We start from the raw sequence: 15,432 nt of genomic DNA, 5'->3' as shown, positions 1-15,432 counted from the left end.
AAGACCAGACTTTTCTTTATAAAATAAACAATGCCATATCTAAACCTGAGTGGCTCAGCACTGTGGTTCCAGTCCCACCGTGCTCCCACCATTGTGAGGTATGTCTATGCTGGGGAAAGTTCTAAAACCAATTCACCTAAGCCAAAATTGAAACTGGTTAGAACCACAGTGCAGACTGTTGCAGGCAGTTTATTTATAGCACAGTAATGCCTATAATGCCTAGCAGCTCCAGTCATGGATTCCTATTTCACTAGGCGTTGTACAAATAGAAGAAGGTGGCCTGGGCCATTTTGATTAAACTGGCACAAGTAAAAAGTCAGGCTGTCTTCAACTGGGTCTATGCTGTAGTTCTAACAAGTTTTAAAGTCAACTATTTGAACTGAATTTAAAATAGATTAGAAATTTTCCTCAGCATAGATATGTCCTATATGGCTTCAGCCTATTGCCACTAGAGCATTGCTCAAATGCATTAGCCTCACTAATTACAGCAGTTGCTTTTAATTGTAAGAATATCTTTAACCTGTTTTTTTTTAAACTGACTACAGTTTAATTAATGGGTTGCCCAAAGTGGCAAGATAAGTCATAGGCATGCTATAGAGCAGTGGTTCTCAAAGCCGGTCCGCCGCTTGTTCAGGGAAAGCCCCTGGCGGGCCGGACCGGTTTGTTTACCTGCTGCGTCCGCAGGCTCGGCTGATCGCGGCTCCCACTGGCTGCGGTTCGCCGCTCCAGGCCAATGGGGGATGCGGGAAGCAGCGCAGGCCAAGGGACATGCTGGCTGTCCCTCCTGCAGCCCCCATTGGCCTGGAGCAGCGAACCGCAGCCAGTGGGAGCCGCGATCAGCCGAGCCTGCGGACGCGGCAGGTAAACAAACCAGTCCGGCCCGCCAGGGGCTTTCCCTGAACAAGCGGCGGACCGGCTTAGAGAACCACTGCTATAGAGTGCATTGGAGCACCTTATGCGTCAGGAGGGCCCCAGCATTATGTGCAGTTTATGTTTTTTGAAATGTGAATACCACTTTTTCTGAGCAGCTAATGGTTTCAGTTTAAAAACCACAAATACAAGGAGTTTAAACAGAAAGCTTTTAAATATGCAGTTGGTCTCCACTCTGGGATACGCAAGAGCCCTTGATACAGGCTTCCCCCTCAGTAGTGGTAGATACTTATGTGGCTGGTGGCAGATGGTAAACCCTGCTTGAAACCCACTAAGGAGGAAAACGCAAAGGATAATTTAATGTTGAAGTTGAAAATAACTGCAAACTACTGCAAACAAACCTTTGCAATGGAGCTCAGGACACAAGAAGAAGTTTTCATTATCTGTCACAGCTACTCTCCCCCCACATACTCCTCTCTGTAAAACAATGTCACCCATCCAGTCCAGTTCAGCAGTGGGAAGCAGCTCAGTGACCAGTGTACAACTATAGTGAGAGACCCTGAAGGAAACAGGAAACAGAACACTCAAACTGCAGCACTCGCACTGTGTTTGGTGCAGCTTCCAACTCATTTCCACTCTCAAACTGCCCTCACTTTGGGTTTCTTTATTTGGTTTGAAATACAGAAGGCATAAACCTTAAGCCCCCGCTCATCTTGGCCGCATCTACCCCCACCCTAGCACATGTGCAAGAGTAGGCAATCAGTAATCCAGAAAGTTACTGGACATCAAGCCACTACCTGTCAACTGGAGCTACCAAAAGGATGCAAAATTGGCAATGTCAATGGCATAGCACCACCTCCCTCACCCTTCTCTGACCATGACTAGTGAGTTGCTTCATTTATTTGCTACAACAGAGAAGTCATGATCACTGTAGAAGTGCAGCTGTTACCCCATCCATGATTCTCTGGTTCCAGGCTCCCAGCAATATATATAAAAGGGAAAAAGATTTGTGTTGAATAACAGGGGAGAAGGGAACCAAATAAATGTACTAGGTATCCCCCTCCTAGAGCTATGCTCTCTTCCCAAGAGCATGCTGCTGTATCACCCTGGTTAGGGTGGTGCTGGATTGCTCCTCTGTGCACTCAGAGAGCGGACTTTTCACACAGGCAGCACAAGGCTTTCCATCTAGTTGGAGACAGATATGAGCCCTTGGTTGTCTTGTGGAAGTGTTCTTGGAGCTGTCACATGAAGCGAGATGAGGAACAACTAGCATCTTCAGAGAAAGGCAAGACAGACCACACGTCAGCCACGTCACTCTTGTCCAAGCCTATTGACTACTACTTTTTTTTTAAAAGGGTCTGGGGTTGCCTCTTCACTCCAGGGCAGCTAGTTCTTTCATGAGCTCTTCTTTCTCTCGCTGCAGTTCCTGCACCCGCTGTTTGTTCTGCTCCAGTCTGTCCTCCAGCCACTGTAGGAGGGGACCACTGATAGCAGACATTTGGCTGCAGAGATTCTTGGTGAACACTGGAAAATACACAAAACATGTCAGCGCAGGAGGAAGAATCTCTCACCCGGCTGCAGAATTGCAAAACGTAAGCAGAAAGGTTTCACAACAGTACTTCATGAGACATCACTGATCCTCACAGACAAGGGTTAAACAACAGCTACCAGTCCGAGGGGGAGGTGGGGAGAATACTTATAAAAACTATTTAACCCTGAGTTTTCGATGCCCTTTGGGGACATACAATAAAAAATGACATACAAACAGGCCTAGTGTAGACTGATTATTTTTCATAGTTAAGGCTGAGTTTGTCACGGAGGTCATGGAAGCCACATATTCTGTGACTTCTGTAGTGGCCACCGGCCCTCCCACCTCCCCCCAACAGCAGCAGGAGTTTTGGTGTGGAGCTCAGGGGTGGGATGCAGGAGGGGGTGAGGGCTCCCGGTGGCGCTTACTTCAGGGGTGCTCCCTGGAAGTGGCGACACCCCTTGGCTCCTAGAGGGGAAGGGGCTCTGCCTGTAGGAACCACCCCCGCAGCTCCCATTGGCCGTGGTTCCCGGCCAGTAGGAGCTGTGGAGCAGCGCTTGGGGAGGAGGCAGCGTGCAGAGCTGCCTGGCCACACCTCTGCCAGAGCTGAGGGATGTCGCTGCTTCTGGGGAGGCACGGAGCTGGGTACGGAGCCTGCCAGCCCCGTCAACCACCCTCCCAGCACCAGCAGGATCCTGCCCCCGCAGCATCCGCAGGGCCCCTCCCAGGCTGCCGCCTCCCTCCCCGACACATGCGGCTCCCCCGCCCAGGAACCCCTTCCCCCCCAGGCCAACCCCCTCCCCAAGATTTAGTCAGGAGTATATAGTACAAATCATGGACAGGTCACAGGCCATGAATTTTTGTTTACTGCCTGTGACCTGTCCATGACTTTTACTACAAATACCTGTGACTAAAACGTAGCCTTATTCAGTCAATAGGGGAAAGAGAATCTTATATAATGAAGACATATTTTACACTGAAAGTTAGACATGGCATTGGCCATTCTTCTGGTAGACCACCACTCCATCCTATGGAGATCAGAGTTAAATGCTATGGAACTAATGCGACTTACTTCCATTCAGTGATGTATGACCACACAGAAGCCTACGTTGGTGTAACTCACATGCAGAAGCATCAGGTTCCGCAGGAGAATGGATTGGCCCCCTTTACCTTGATTTCAATTCCGGACCAATACAGCTCTAAGATTACTCCTGAGGGAATTCTGCGCCAAAAAAATTAAAATTCTGCACCCAGTATTTGAAAATTCTGCAAGATTTGTCAATAAATAAATGTGGAGGCTCCCCATTGCCATCCTGGAGCACAGACCACTGGCTACACGGAGGTGGGAGATCTCCTTGCAGCCCCTTTCTCTTCCCCCCACCAAGGGGTATGGACTCAGTGGTGAGGCTGCACCCAACCCTGACATAGCGCAAAGTCCGGGCCTGACCCAGAAACATCCTGAGGTCCTGCCCCTCCACACCAGGTGTGGGTAGGCAGGCTCAGTCATGAAGGGGCTTAGTGTGGGGTGATCAGGTTCTGTGTGGGGTAATCTGGGTGCGGGCAACTCAGTGGGGGGACCGGATGTGGGGAGGATCTGGATGCAAACGGGTCAATGGGGGCCTCCGTGTACAAGAGCAATGGAACTCTGCAGGGAAGTCCAGGTGCAGGTGGTTGGGGCTCAGTGGAAGGTTGGGGGGGTAGAGGACGGGGCCTGGGGCTTGGCAGTGATTTACATCTCCACCAGCTGCTCCGGGCTCCCGAAACAATGTACCTGCCCTGTTGGAGAGGGGCTCGTGACCGCTCTTGCTGCTTCCCTTTGCTTCGCCTTTTTATGTTCCCTGTCAAAAAGTAATTTTTCTGGGGGGAAGCAAATATATCTGCAGGGAGCATGAATTCCCCCAGGAGTAATCTTTAAGATGCATCCATACTACAATACCCTGTGCTGTTGTAACACCAAATCAAATTTTATCATGGTTTAAAACCAAATGGATAAACTGAAGGAGGCCACCCAGTTCCTTCCATTTGTGATTTAGCCCACCTTAGAAGTCAGTTGCCCCCACCCTTCCAAACACCAGAAATGTTAATGAATAATTTGATTCACTGCTGAACTTCCCTAGCCCCCAATATAAGAATGGACAAGTTTGAATGTCAGCCAAGCTGTGGAGCAAGACATGAACTACTTGGCAAGATCAAAACATAGTGCTAAACTTGGGTGAAGTAATCTGTTCACAGGCTGGCTCAATGCCGAACATCTTCAAGTGGACACATGATTACAATCCATGGTGATACACATTGTCGTCTACTGACCTCTATAGACAGACCCAAAATGACCATTTTTCAAGACCACAAGATGACTCATAATTCATCTCTCAGTCCAGCATCCTTATTCCCAGAAGAGGAACCCTTACCTGAGCCATTGTGAATCTTGGTTACAGAGTCTAGATGGGTGAGGCTAAGAGAAAGAACAAAACATAGCTGGTGACAAGACAGCAATGAACTGAGTATTAGGGGTGAACCTGAATTACTGAAGACAGCCACCTACAAGAGTCTAAAACCACAGGCACTTTGGAACTACTCACCCTTATTTAATGGGAATTCCACTGCATTGATTACGCCACATCAAACCATGTATTACAATGAGTATCATGCATTCTCCATGCTGAACTCCACAGACAGAGGCTTATGTCAGGAGGGTGGTAATCTTACTAGCATTTGGTCTTATTTCTCACATACCTTCCCTTCTGATCAGCCATTTTCACTCCTATCACACTTTGATAACCATGATCATGCAGTTGCCTTAGTATCAGCATCACTGTCATACTATGCAGGCTCCTTACCCTTTTCTATGCCAGTAGAAAAGCTGCTAGCTGTAGCCTCTCTATCTCTGGGAGTGGGGCCTGAGATACATTCCACTAAGCAAGGAGTTGCAGTCTTATCAGGCTTACAGATGAAAGCTTTGGAAGAACTTTTTGAAACTAGTGCCCCTGCAGAGGCACCTCAGGGAGCAGGAGTCATTAGCCAGACATACAAACGCATATGGTAAAGAGCAGGACTTTAGGACTGAGAGCTAGCTTCAAGGTCCCTCATGATACTAGGTATAGCTAACCCTTTATTTCTTTCTACACTTGTGCTCTGCTCAGGACAAAGGACTATGAGGGGCAAGTATATTAACCTTAAAAGCTACTGTCATCAACTAGACCCCCTGGTGCTGTGGGAGGGAAGTGACCCTGACTCCCCCTACCTGTGAATTCTCCTGTATGCATCTTGCTCCTCCTGGCACAAGATCTTGGGCAGCTCCACCGCCGATTCCAGGCACACTTTGCCAATGGTGTCATGGGGAACAACATGAATAGGAATTTCAATCCTCTCATACCTGCACAGTGATCATGTACAAGTTACTGCCCCTACCCTTGTGGTCTGCTGCTTTAGCCAGTCAGATATTCCATACAGCAGTAATGGCTTGCCCAACAGTGACATCACCATAACTTTGCTGCTGGGCAGGCTTGCTCATGCTGACTGACAGACGAGAAGCAGTTTGCAATAGTACTCATTCCCCACTTTAAGAATGGGGGATAAATAAAAAGAGAAGCTAGGAAGTCAGCACTGGCGACAGCCTCTGATAGGTGTATGAACACTAAGGCTCCTATGGCTTAGATTCCCCTTTAGAAATTTGTCCACTTTCAAGCAGGAAATGAGACCTCCTTTAGGCATCCATAATTACTGGGATTAACACAACATTTAGTTCTACGTTCAGATGATCAAACAGTAATAGTACTACTTATTTAAGTTAACCAAGGAAAGCTGACAATTAAACGGAGACAGAAGAGACTGATCATTTCTCTCCTGAGAGACGAATGTTAAGAACGTTTTCAGACAGTGCTTACTCTGAGCTCTTCTGAGCCTGAATTGACTGGAAACAGGTGTAGAGTATCCGGCCTGTCTAAAAGAATCAGCAGAGGTAAACATCAGACTATGGGCAATGAGAGCTCATCTAAAATCCAAACTTTCAAATAATACTTTCCCTGATAGTTCAAATGTACCACTTTTGGGTGAGGGAGAAGGAGAGAAAAATTCTTAATAAGCAAATACTGAGACACTCACTACAGCAATGGTTCTCAAACTTTTGTACTGGTGACCCCTTTCACATAGCAAGCCGCTGAGTGTGACCCCTCCTTATAAATTAAAAACACTTTTGTATATATTTAACACCATTATAAATGCTGGAGGCAAAGCGGGGTTTAGGGTGGAGGCTGACAGCTCACGACCCCCCTTGTAATAACCTCATGACTTTCTGAGGAGTCCCGACCCCCGGTTTGAGAATCCCTGCACTACAGACTATATTAACTATCATGTGAAAACTCTTAAATCAGAACCATCTGATTAAACCAAAAAAAAACCTGGAAAACCTGGTTAAAGGCAACATTTCATTCCCAGTTCATCCCAACAGTTAGCCTCTCACAGGGGACAATGATGTTTGACAAAATACTCTGAACTAATTAGACACAACAGGCCTGAAAAACAGGACAAAAAAAGGCTATACTGACTGGAATGTGTTATTGTAATGCAGTAAGTTACCTTTTTTTGATGCACACACAAGCACACCATAACCATTCTGTCTGGTCCCAGAGCTCAAACACCAGCAGATCTATGAAACAATCTACAGGCTGCAGAATTCTACTGGGGAAATTTTCAAATGCAACAACCCTGAAAACACAAACCTATTAACCTATCATTTCCCATCAAGTTTTCTTGCTACATTTGCCAATTATAAATTGGAGCTAAACACAAGTTTGCTTCCTCCAGAGCATCTTCTCTAACCACATTCAACTGTAGCATTGAATATATTTATGACCAAACTAGCCTGGCGATTAATTCACATCTGTGCTGCATTTACATTGATTACATTCCAGCAGGCCCCTGACCCAGCTCCAGAGCGAACTCTTATTTCAGATACCATTCAGAGTTAAACATAAGACTTCAGCTCTGCATCAAAGCTGAAGCTTCAAACTGGCATATGAAGGGTTTCTCTCCATTTGCAAGTTGCCTACCTTTGTGTTCTTGTCCTCAATGAAACAGGAGAAGATGAGCCCCACAAAGCCCTGGTCCATCATCTGATACATGGCTTGAGTGCGAACATCTGCAGGTGTGAATGAAAACAAAATAAACAGGCTGCTGCTAAGCAGTGAAGGACTGTGCCAGTCACCTGAAGCACCAGGCAAAGATTTACCACCTTTCCAGATACTGCTTTTTATTTTCATTCTAGTCAAATGGATTTTTGGGGGCTTTTTTTGGTTTAAAAGAATACCTCTCCAGGTCCAAAAAACAGCCAACTTTAAAGAAAAGGAGGACTTGTGGCACCTTAGAGACTAACCAATTTATTTGAGCATAAGCTTTCATGAGCTACAGCTCACTTCACCGGATGCATTCGGTGGAAAATACAGTGGGGAGATTTATATACACAGAGAACATGAAACAATGGGTGTTACCATACACACTGTAATGAGAGTGATCAGGTAAGGTGAGCTATTACCAGCGGACACCGGGGGTGGGGGGGGACAGGGGACACCTTTTGTAGTGATAATCAAGGTAGGCCATTTCCAGAAATTGACAAGAACATCTGAGGAACAGCGTGGGGGGGCGGGGAGGGAAATTTGGGAAGCAGATAGAATACCCCTGGTCGGGGTTCCAGGGGTGTGTCTGTGCAGATTTGTTCTTGTGCTTTTTCAGGGAGTTTCTTGAGCAAATGCTGTAGTTTCTTTTCGTAACCCTCAGTGGGATCAAAGGATAAAGGCTTGTAGAAAGTGGTGTTGGAGAGCTGCCTAGCAGCCTCTTGTTCATATTCCGACCTATTCATGATGATGACAGCACCTCCTTTGTCAGCCTTTTTGATTATGTCAGAGTTGTTTCTGAGGCTGTGGATGGCATTGTGTTCTGCACTGCATCACTGAGTTCTCCAACACATCATCAAGGATCTACAACCTATCCTGAAGGACGACCCATCACTCTCACAGATCTTAGGAGACAGGCCAGTCCTTGCTTACAGACAGCCCCCCAACCTAAAGCAAATACTCACCAGCAACCACACACCAGAACCACTAACCCAGGAACCTATCCTTGCAACAAAGCCCGTTGCCAACTGTGTCCACATATCTATTCAGGGAACACCATCATAGGGCCTAATCCATCAGCCACACTATCAGAGGCTCGTTCACCTGCACATCTACAAATGTGATATATGCCATCATGTGCCAGCAATGCCCTTCTGCCATGTACATTGGCCAAACTGAACAGTCTCTACGTAAAAGAATAAATGGACACAAATCAGACGTCAAGAATTATAACATTCAAAAACCAGTCGGAAAACACTTCAATCTCTTTGGTCACTCGATTAGACCTACAAGTGGCAATTCTTCAACAAAAAAAACTTCAAAAGCAGACTCCAACGAGAGACTGCTGAATTGGAATTAATTTGCAAACTGGATACAATTAAAAAAAGAAAAGGAGTACTGGTGGCACCTTAGAGACTAACAAATTTATTTAAGTATAAGCTTTTGTAAGCTACAGCTCACTTTATCAGATGCATCCGATGAAGTGAGCTGTAGTTCATAAAAGCTTATGCTCAAATAAATTTGTTAGTCTCTAAGGTGCCACAAGCACTCCTTTTCTTTTTGCGAATACAGACTAACACGGCTGCTACTCTGCAACCTGGATACAATTAACTTAGGCTTGAATAAAGACTGGGAGTGGATGGGTCATTACACAAATTAAAATTATTTCCCCAATTTTATTTCCCCCACCCCGCTGTTCCTCACATGTTCTTGTCAACTGCTGGAAATGGCCCACCTTGATTATCACTACAAAAGGTCACCCGCTCTCCTGTTGGTAATAGCTCACCTTACCTGAGCACTCTCGTTACAGTGTGTATGGTAACACCCATTGTTTCATGTTCTCTGTGTATATAAATCTCCCAACTGTATTTTCCACCGAATGCGTCCGATGAAGTGAGCTGTAGCTCACGAAAGCTTATGCTCAAATAAATTTATTAGTCTCTAAGGTGCCACAAGTCCTCCTTTTCTTTTTGTGGATACAGACTAACACAGCTGCTACTCTAAAATCAACTTTAAAGGAATATTTAAAAGTTTCCAGTAACAATCTAACACAAAACAAGGCTAAAATCCTTTAAAATGCAACATGAAATAATGAAGTAAAAAGTCCTGGGGGAATTCTGCACCAAAAAATTAAAAACGCTGCAACATTAAAAATTAAAAGTTCTGCACAATTCTGCATATTTTGTCAAAATAACACAATATAATCACACCAGTTTCAATTATTTTGGGTCATTTATTTCAAAATACCTGTCAGCAAGTATGTCTATAACAATACAGACAACAAAAAAGATTCGGGAAATGGTTTTTGACAAATAGATTCCTTACTAGGCATATTAATACAGAATTCTGAGTAATAATTCATTTAAACTACAATACAGAACCATATTCCCGCACCCCTCAGAATCATAGAATATCAGAGTTGGAAGGGACCTCAGGAGGTCATCTAGTCCAACCCCCTGCTCAAAGCAGGACCAATCCCCAACTAAATCATCCCAGTCAGGGCTTTGTCAAGCCTGATCTTAAAAACTTCAAAAGGAAGGAGATTCCACCACCTCCCTAGGTAACCCATTCCAGTGCTTCACCACTCTCCTAGTGAAAAAGTTTTTCCTAATATCCAACCTAAACCTCCCCCACTGCAACTTGAGACGATTACTCCTCATTCTGTCATCTGCTACCACTGACAACAGTCTAGATCCATCCTCTTTGGAACCCCCTTTCAGGTAGTTGAAAGCAGCTATCAAATCCCCCCTCATTCTTCTCTTCCGCAGACTAAACAATCCCAGTTCCCTCAGCCTCTCCTCATAAGTCGTGTTCCAGTCCCCTAATCAGACACTTTCCAATTTTTTCACATCCTTCTTGTAGTGTGGGGCCCAAAACTGAACACAGTACTCCAGATGAGGCCTCACCAATGTCGAATAGAGCGGAACAATCACGTCCTTCGATCTGCTGGCAATGCTCCTACTTATACAGAAGCAATGCAAAGGCCTGTGGGAGTCAGGGGTAATGGAGGAGCTGAGGGAGAGGGAAGTAAATTGCTGGGAAGGAGCCTGGGTGTGAACTTGGAGGGTTGTTGGGTATGGGTGGCGAAAGTATGAAACATGGTTTTTTTGCGGGGGCGGGGAGGGATTGTTAGGGAGCTTACCCCATGCAGACTCTGGCTGACCACTAGCCTCTCCCATTGAGTCAGGCACATCTGCCCCTGTTCCCATGGGTTCCTGCACCCCTATGTATCCTTGCACCCTGTCCACGAGTCCCTCCACCCCCACTCAGACACCCACTCCCCCACATCCTCATGTGGCCCTGCACCCCCGCCCTCTTCCCCATGTCTCTGTGCCCCCTCCCAACAACTCCCCTGTCCCTATGTGTCTGTGCCTCCATTCAGCCACTCCCTGTCTCTATGTGTCCCTGCACCCCCCCCCATCCCCATGTGTCTCTGTGCCCCCACTAAGCCATCCCTGTCCCTATGTGGCTCTTCACCCCCTCCCCCATCACCATGTGGCTCTGCATCCCCTCTCCCCTTGTGCCTCCACTCCCATTCAGCCTCTGCCCCAGTCTGTCCTTCCCAACTAGCCCTTATGAGCCCCAGTCTCACCCCTCCAGCACCCCATGATGTTTGTCTCCCCCTGTTTCCTGACCTGGCCTGACAGGTGCTGCGAAGAAGGCAGCACCTTTCTCTTTCCAAGATGGACAGGAGCTGCTGCTGTGTTCTATCACCACAGAGCCCTCTGGTGGGCAAAAGACGGAACTGCAGCAACATTTTTGTGCAGAAAAAAGCTTCTGCCAAAAATTAAAAATATGTGTGGCTGATTAATTATGCACACGCGCAGCAGCACAGTATTCCCCCAGGAGTATAACATGTATACAGACAGATCAAAGCTGTGACCAGACACCCAAGCAGATTTCAACAACTCTTTTGAAGGAGTATTGTTCTATTGTTGTTATAGCATACACATCTATGAACGTAGAACCTTAGAGTTAGGAACACCAGAGTTACAAACTGACCAGTCAACTACAGCCCTCATTTGGAACTGGAAGTAAGCAATCAGGCAGCAGCGAGACTCTCCCCTCCCCACCCAAATAAAAAAGCAAATACAGTACAGTATTATGTTAAACGTAAACTACTAAAAAAAAGGGAAAGCAGCATATTTCTTCTGCATAGTACTGTTTCAAAGCTGTATTAAGTCAATGTTCAATTGTAAACTTTTGAAAGAACCGTAAACGTTTGTTCAGAGTCATGAACATTTCAGAGTTACGAACAACCTTCATTCCCGAGGCGTTCATAACTCTGATGTTCTACTGTACAACTAGAAAAAATAAAGACATCCAAAGAGCTTTGAGTATCTCCTTCGGTTCCTTGTGTTTCTGATTGCAGATCTGATCTTCCTGTCTTGAAGAACACCTATAAACAGACTTTGCCTACCTTAGGAATCCAGAGGACTTCCTATTTTAGATAATTTGAAGGTAGGGAAAAATGTGGGATTAAAAACTTCAACAGTATCACTTTAACAAAAAAAAACTGGACAAAGTGGTATTGTTCACAATGAAACATATATCCATATGAAGCTCTGGGCTGAGACACTCCTTACCCACATGAGACGGCCAGACAGTTATGTGTGGATGAGAATGATACCAGCCCACAACCCTCATGGAACGTCCTGTAATCTCAGCCAATCTGTGTGTCAGTCAAGGTACTTTCAAAACAGTGAGAGAGCAGAAGAGACTATATGTCCCTTGTGCAAGTTAAATAATAACACGGGGCAGAATCCAAACATGGTCCTCAAGGGATTATTTGATTTTAGTATATTAAAGGGAAGAATGACAGGTGATGGTGTGTGCTGGAACAGTCTTCCTCGTAGTCACCAATGGACAACCTCATCCTCACAGATGTAACACTTCCTTGAACAGAAGCAATGTGCATTTGTACATAGAAATAAATGACAACAAATGCTAGTAAGCTACCCAAAGAATTGGACTCTTGCCATTACAAAGATTACACGTAAAAAGGGCTTTTCTACTGGGGGAGTTTTCAAATATATCAAACCTGAAAACACAAGCCTAATAGGCTTTTCCATGAAGTTTTCTTGCTGCATTTGCCAATTCTAAAAGTGAAAGGTGAACTTTCTTCAAAATACAAAGGCAATCTTAAACTAAAACTTCAGGGATTAATTAGAATGCTTTGGGTGTTAGTCTAAACATTAAGAACATAAGAACACCCCCTCAATAGATACTGGGCTGGATGGATCTTTGGTCTGACCCAGTATCCTGTCTGCCGATAGTGGCCAATGCCAGGTGCCCCAGAGGGAGTGAACCAAACAGGTAAAGACCAAGTGATCTCTCTCCTGCCATCCATCTCCACCCTCTGACAAACAGAGGCTAGGGACACCATTCCTTACCCATCCTGGCTAACAGCCATTAATGGACTTAACCTCCATGAATTTATCTAGTTCTCCTCTCTATTTGGCACTGGTGAGGCCTCATCTGGAGCATTGTGTCCAGTTTTGGGCCCCCCACTACAGAAAGGATGTGGACAAATTGGAGAGAGTCCAGCGGAGGGCAACAAAAATGATTAGGGTGCTGGGACACATGATTTATGAGGAGAGGCTGAGGGATCTGGGCTTATTTAGTCTGCAGAAGAGAAGAGTGAGGGGGCATTTGATAGCAGCCTTCAACTACCTGAAGGGGGGTTCCAAAGAGGATGGAGCTAGGCTGTTCTCAGTGGTGGCAGATGACAGAACAAGTTGCAGTGGTGAGGGCTAGGTTGGCTATTAGGAAAAACTATTTCATTAGGAAGGTGGTGAAGCACTGAAATGGGTTACCTAGGGAGGTGGTGGAATTTCCATCCTTAAAGGTTTTTAAGGCCCTGCTTGACAAAGCCCTGGCTGGGATGATTTAGTTGGGATTGGTCCTGCTTTGAGCAGGGGGTTGGACCAGATGACCTCCTGAGGTCTCTTCCAACCCTTATCTCCTATGATTCTATGATCTTCTCTACCCATATTAAAAACTGTAGCATTGAATATATTTGTGACAAAACCAAGTGATCAAGAACAACGGGTAATTACAATATGGTTCCATCACATCGTTCAAAAAGTGTTGAAAGAGACTGCAGCAGTGGAGAGCTGTAGGACAGCCTCTCAGGCAGAGTGTATGTGAAAAGGTGGTAGGCATCTTTATATTAACTACAGTAAATCAAGGGTGGTACTAAAACCAAACAGGTTTGAGGTCTAGAAACCTTGTTGACAAGCTTCCTACTGAACATGACCCTTTCTGGCTACAGTCTCTGTAAAAGGATATCTCTGCTTCAGTAGAAGCAGCTGAAAGCTGCTCCGGAGAAATCTCGACTCGATCCTTCCTCTTATCTGAACGTCGCAGGATGATCACAGAATGAATATGAACAATTCTGCTGGTGTCAACCTAATAATAAATGAGGGAGGAAGCGTCACTCATCTCTCTCAGTGAATCAACTTCTCAAAGAAGGTGCTGCAATCATGTCTTTATTAAAAAAGCATGCTTTCAATCTTAGATCTCTTAAAACATACGGATAGGTTTTTCAATGGGTTACTTATTCTAGGTTTTCACTTCGAAACCATGAATTTAAAATTCTTGAAGCTATGAGTTTAGGGTATCTGTCACACCAGTCTCACAGCTGAATTGGCACAAGTGGCTAACTACTGAAAAGACAGCCAAGAGAAGAGTAGCCAGATGTAGGCTCCAGAGCAAGAGTGAGGCACATATTACCAGAGCTGTGCAAGAAATTCTTACGCAGAACATATCTATGCTATGCCAGCTTTGGTCATTGCTATTATTTCTTCAATTCCCTGAGGATCAGGTTCACCCATGAAGACAGAATTTAGCAAGTTTACTTTTGTATAAAGATGTAACTTAATTACATGCTTTTTTGCATATTTCACTTTTAGGGTCAATCAGGGCATGAAAAGCCTATCCAATACCCACTTGCTCAAAAACTAAACCTACTTATCAAGTCAAAACACACAGGTGCCCCAAACCATGCTCTTTTCTGCAGGCCAGACACTCACCTGCTGCTTTGACTTGGAACATACAGAAATGGTCTCTTATTGGCTAGACTCTGCACATCCCCCATCCCCCAATTAATGCTGGTGCTCTCAAGCAAACACTAATCAATGCTGCACCCAGAAAATACACACCTTATCAGATGGGTCATCCCCCCCAACAAGTCCGTGTTGTCCCCCAACCAATAAATTACAGCCCACCCCCTCAATAGATAAAGAGCCAATGTTTACCTGAGGTATATATCCCCACTCCCCTTCTCCCTAAATCTCAGAGTCCTACGCTAGGGCAGCATGACCTCCTTACACATACACAGATCCTTTTCTTGGGGTGGCACGGTACTACTAACAAGCACCCCATTCACACACAGAGCTTTCTACTGGAGAGGGGGGTGTGGTTGGGCCACCACCCGAGCAGGGCGCATTAGTTCTAATGGCAGTGGCTGCCCTTCTCCCGAGCAAAGGCAGAGACACTGGAACTGTCCCCGCGGGTGGGGGACGCACCCAGCCCCTAATCTATACTGGAGGGAAGGCTGGCATCCCCGGGGTGGGGGATACGCCCAGCCCCTCGCCTATGAGGAGCAGAGGCGGCCAGGCACCCGGGGGGAGGGGCACCCCTGCATACCCAGCGCCCCGGCTCTGGGAGCCCGCCTGCCCGCGGCCCAGCCGGTACCTCCCCGATGCACAGCCCCATGACCTCCTCCTTCTCGGTGCTCAGCGCGTGGTTGAGGCAGACCAGGAAGGCGTCCGCCTCTAGGTGCACAGCCTGCACCGCCATCTTGGTAGCGCCACTCCCCACCCACCCACGCCGGAAGCGTGGGACACGCAGCACGCAAGGGCTGACGCTTCGCTGCCAATCCCAGCGCAGCCTGAAAAGTCAACAGCCAATCGCCGTCTCTAG

The 15,432-nt window shown here is 46.2% G+C and overlaps 1 protein-coding gene across 2 annotated transcripts; it reads right to left on the bottom strand.

Moving 5' to 3' along the window:
• Window positions 1–1,519: 1,519 nt before the first annotated feature.
• BRCC3 (BRCA1/BRCA2-containing complex subunit 3) lies at window positions 1,520–15,352 on the bottom strand. Of its 2 annotated transcripts, none has more exons than XM_075132344.1 (8): window positions 15,205–15,352; window positions 13,798–13,917; window positions 12,093–12,180; window positions 7,447–7,535; window positions 6,283–6,338; window positions 5,640–5,771; window positions 4,807–4,850; window positions 1,520–2,394 (listed from the first exon to the last, which is right to left on the bottom strand). In XM_075132344.1, the coding sequence occupies exons 1-8, from the start codon at window positions 15,307–15,309 to the stop codon at window positions 2,243–2,245; spliced, it is 786 nt and encodes a 261-aa protein (XP_074988445.1). In that variant the 5' UTR covers window positions 15,310–15,352; the 3' UTR covers window positions 1,520–2,242. The 2 variants fall into 2 exon arrangements, with proteins under 2 accessions (XP_074988445.1, XP_074988444.1); XM_075132343.1 differs by having other exon boundaries at window positions 15,157–15,344.
• Window positions 15,353–15,432: the final 80 nt, after the last annotated feature.

This window comes from Caretta caretta, chromosome 9 (genome assembly GCF_965140235.1).
Source record: "Caretta caretta isolate rCarCar2 chromosome 9, rCarCar1.hap1, whole genome shotgun sequence".
Classification (NCBI taxonomy): domain Eukaryota; kingdom Metazoa; phylum Chordata; order Testudines; family Cheloniidae; genus Caretta; species Caretta caretta.
This window is presented reverse-complemented; position numbering and strand designations above follow the sequence as displayed.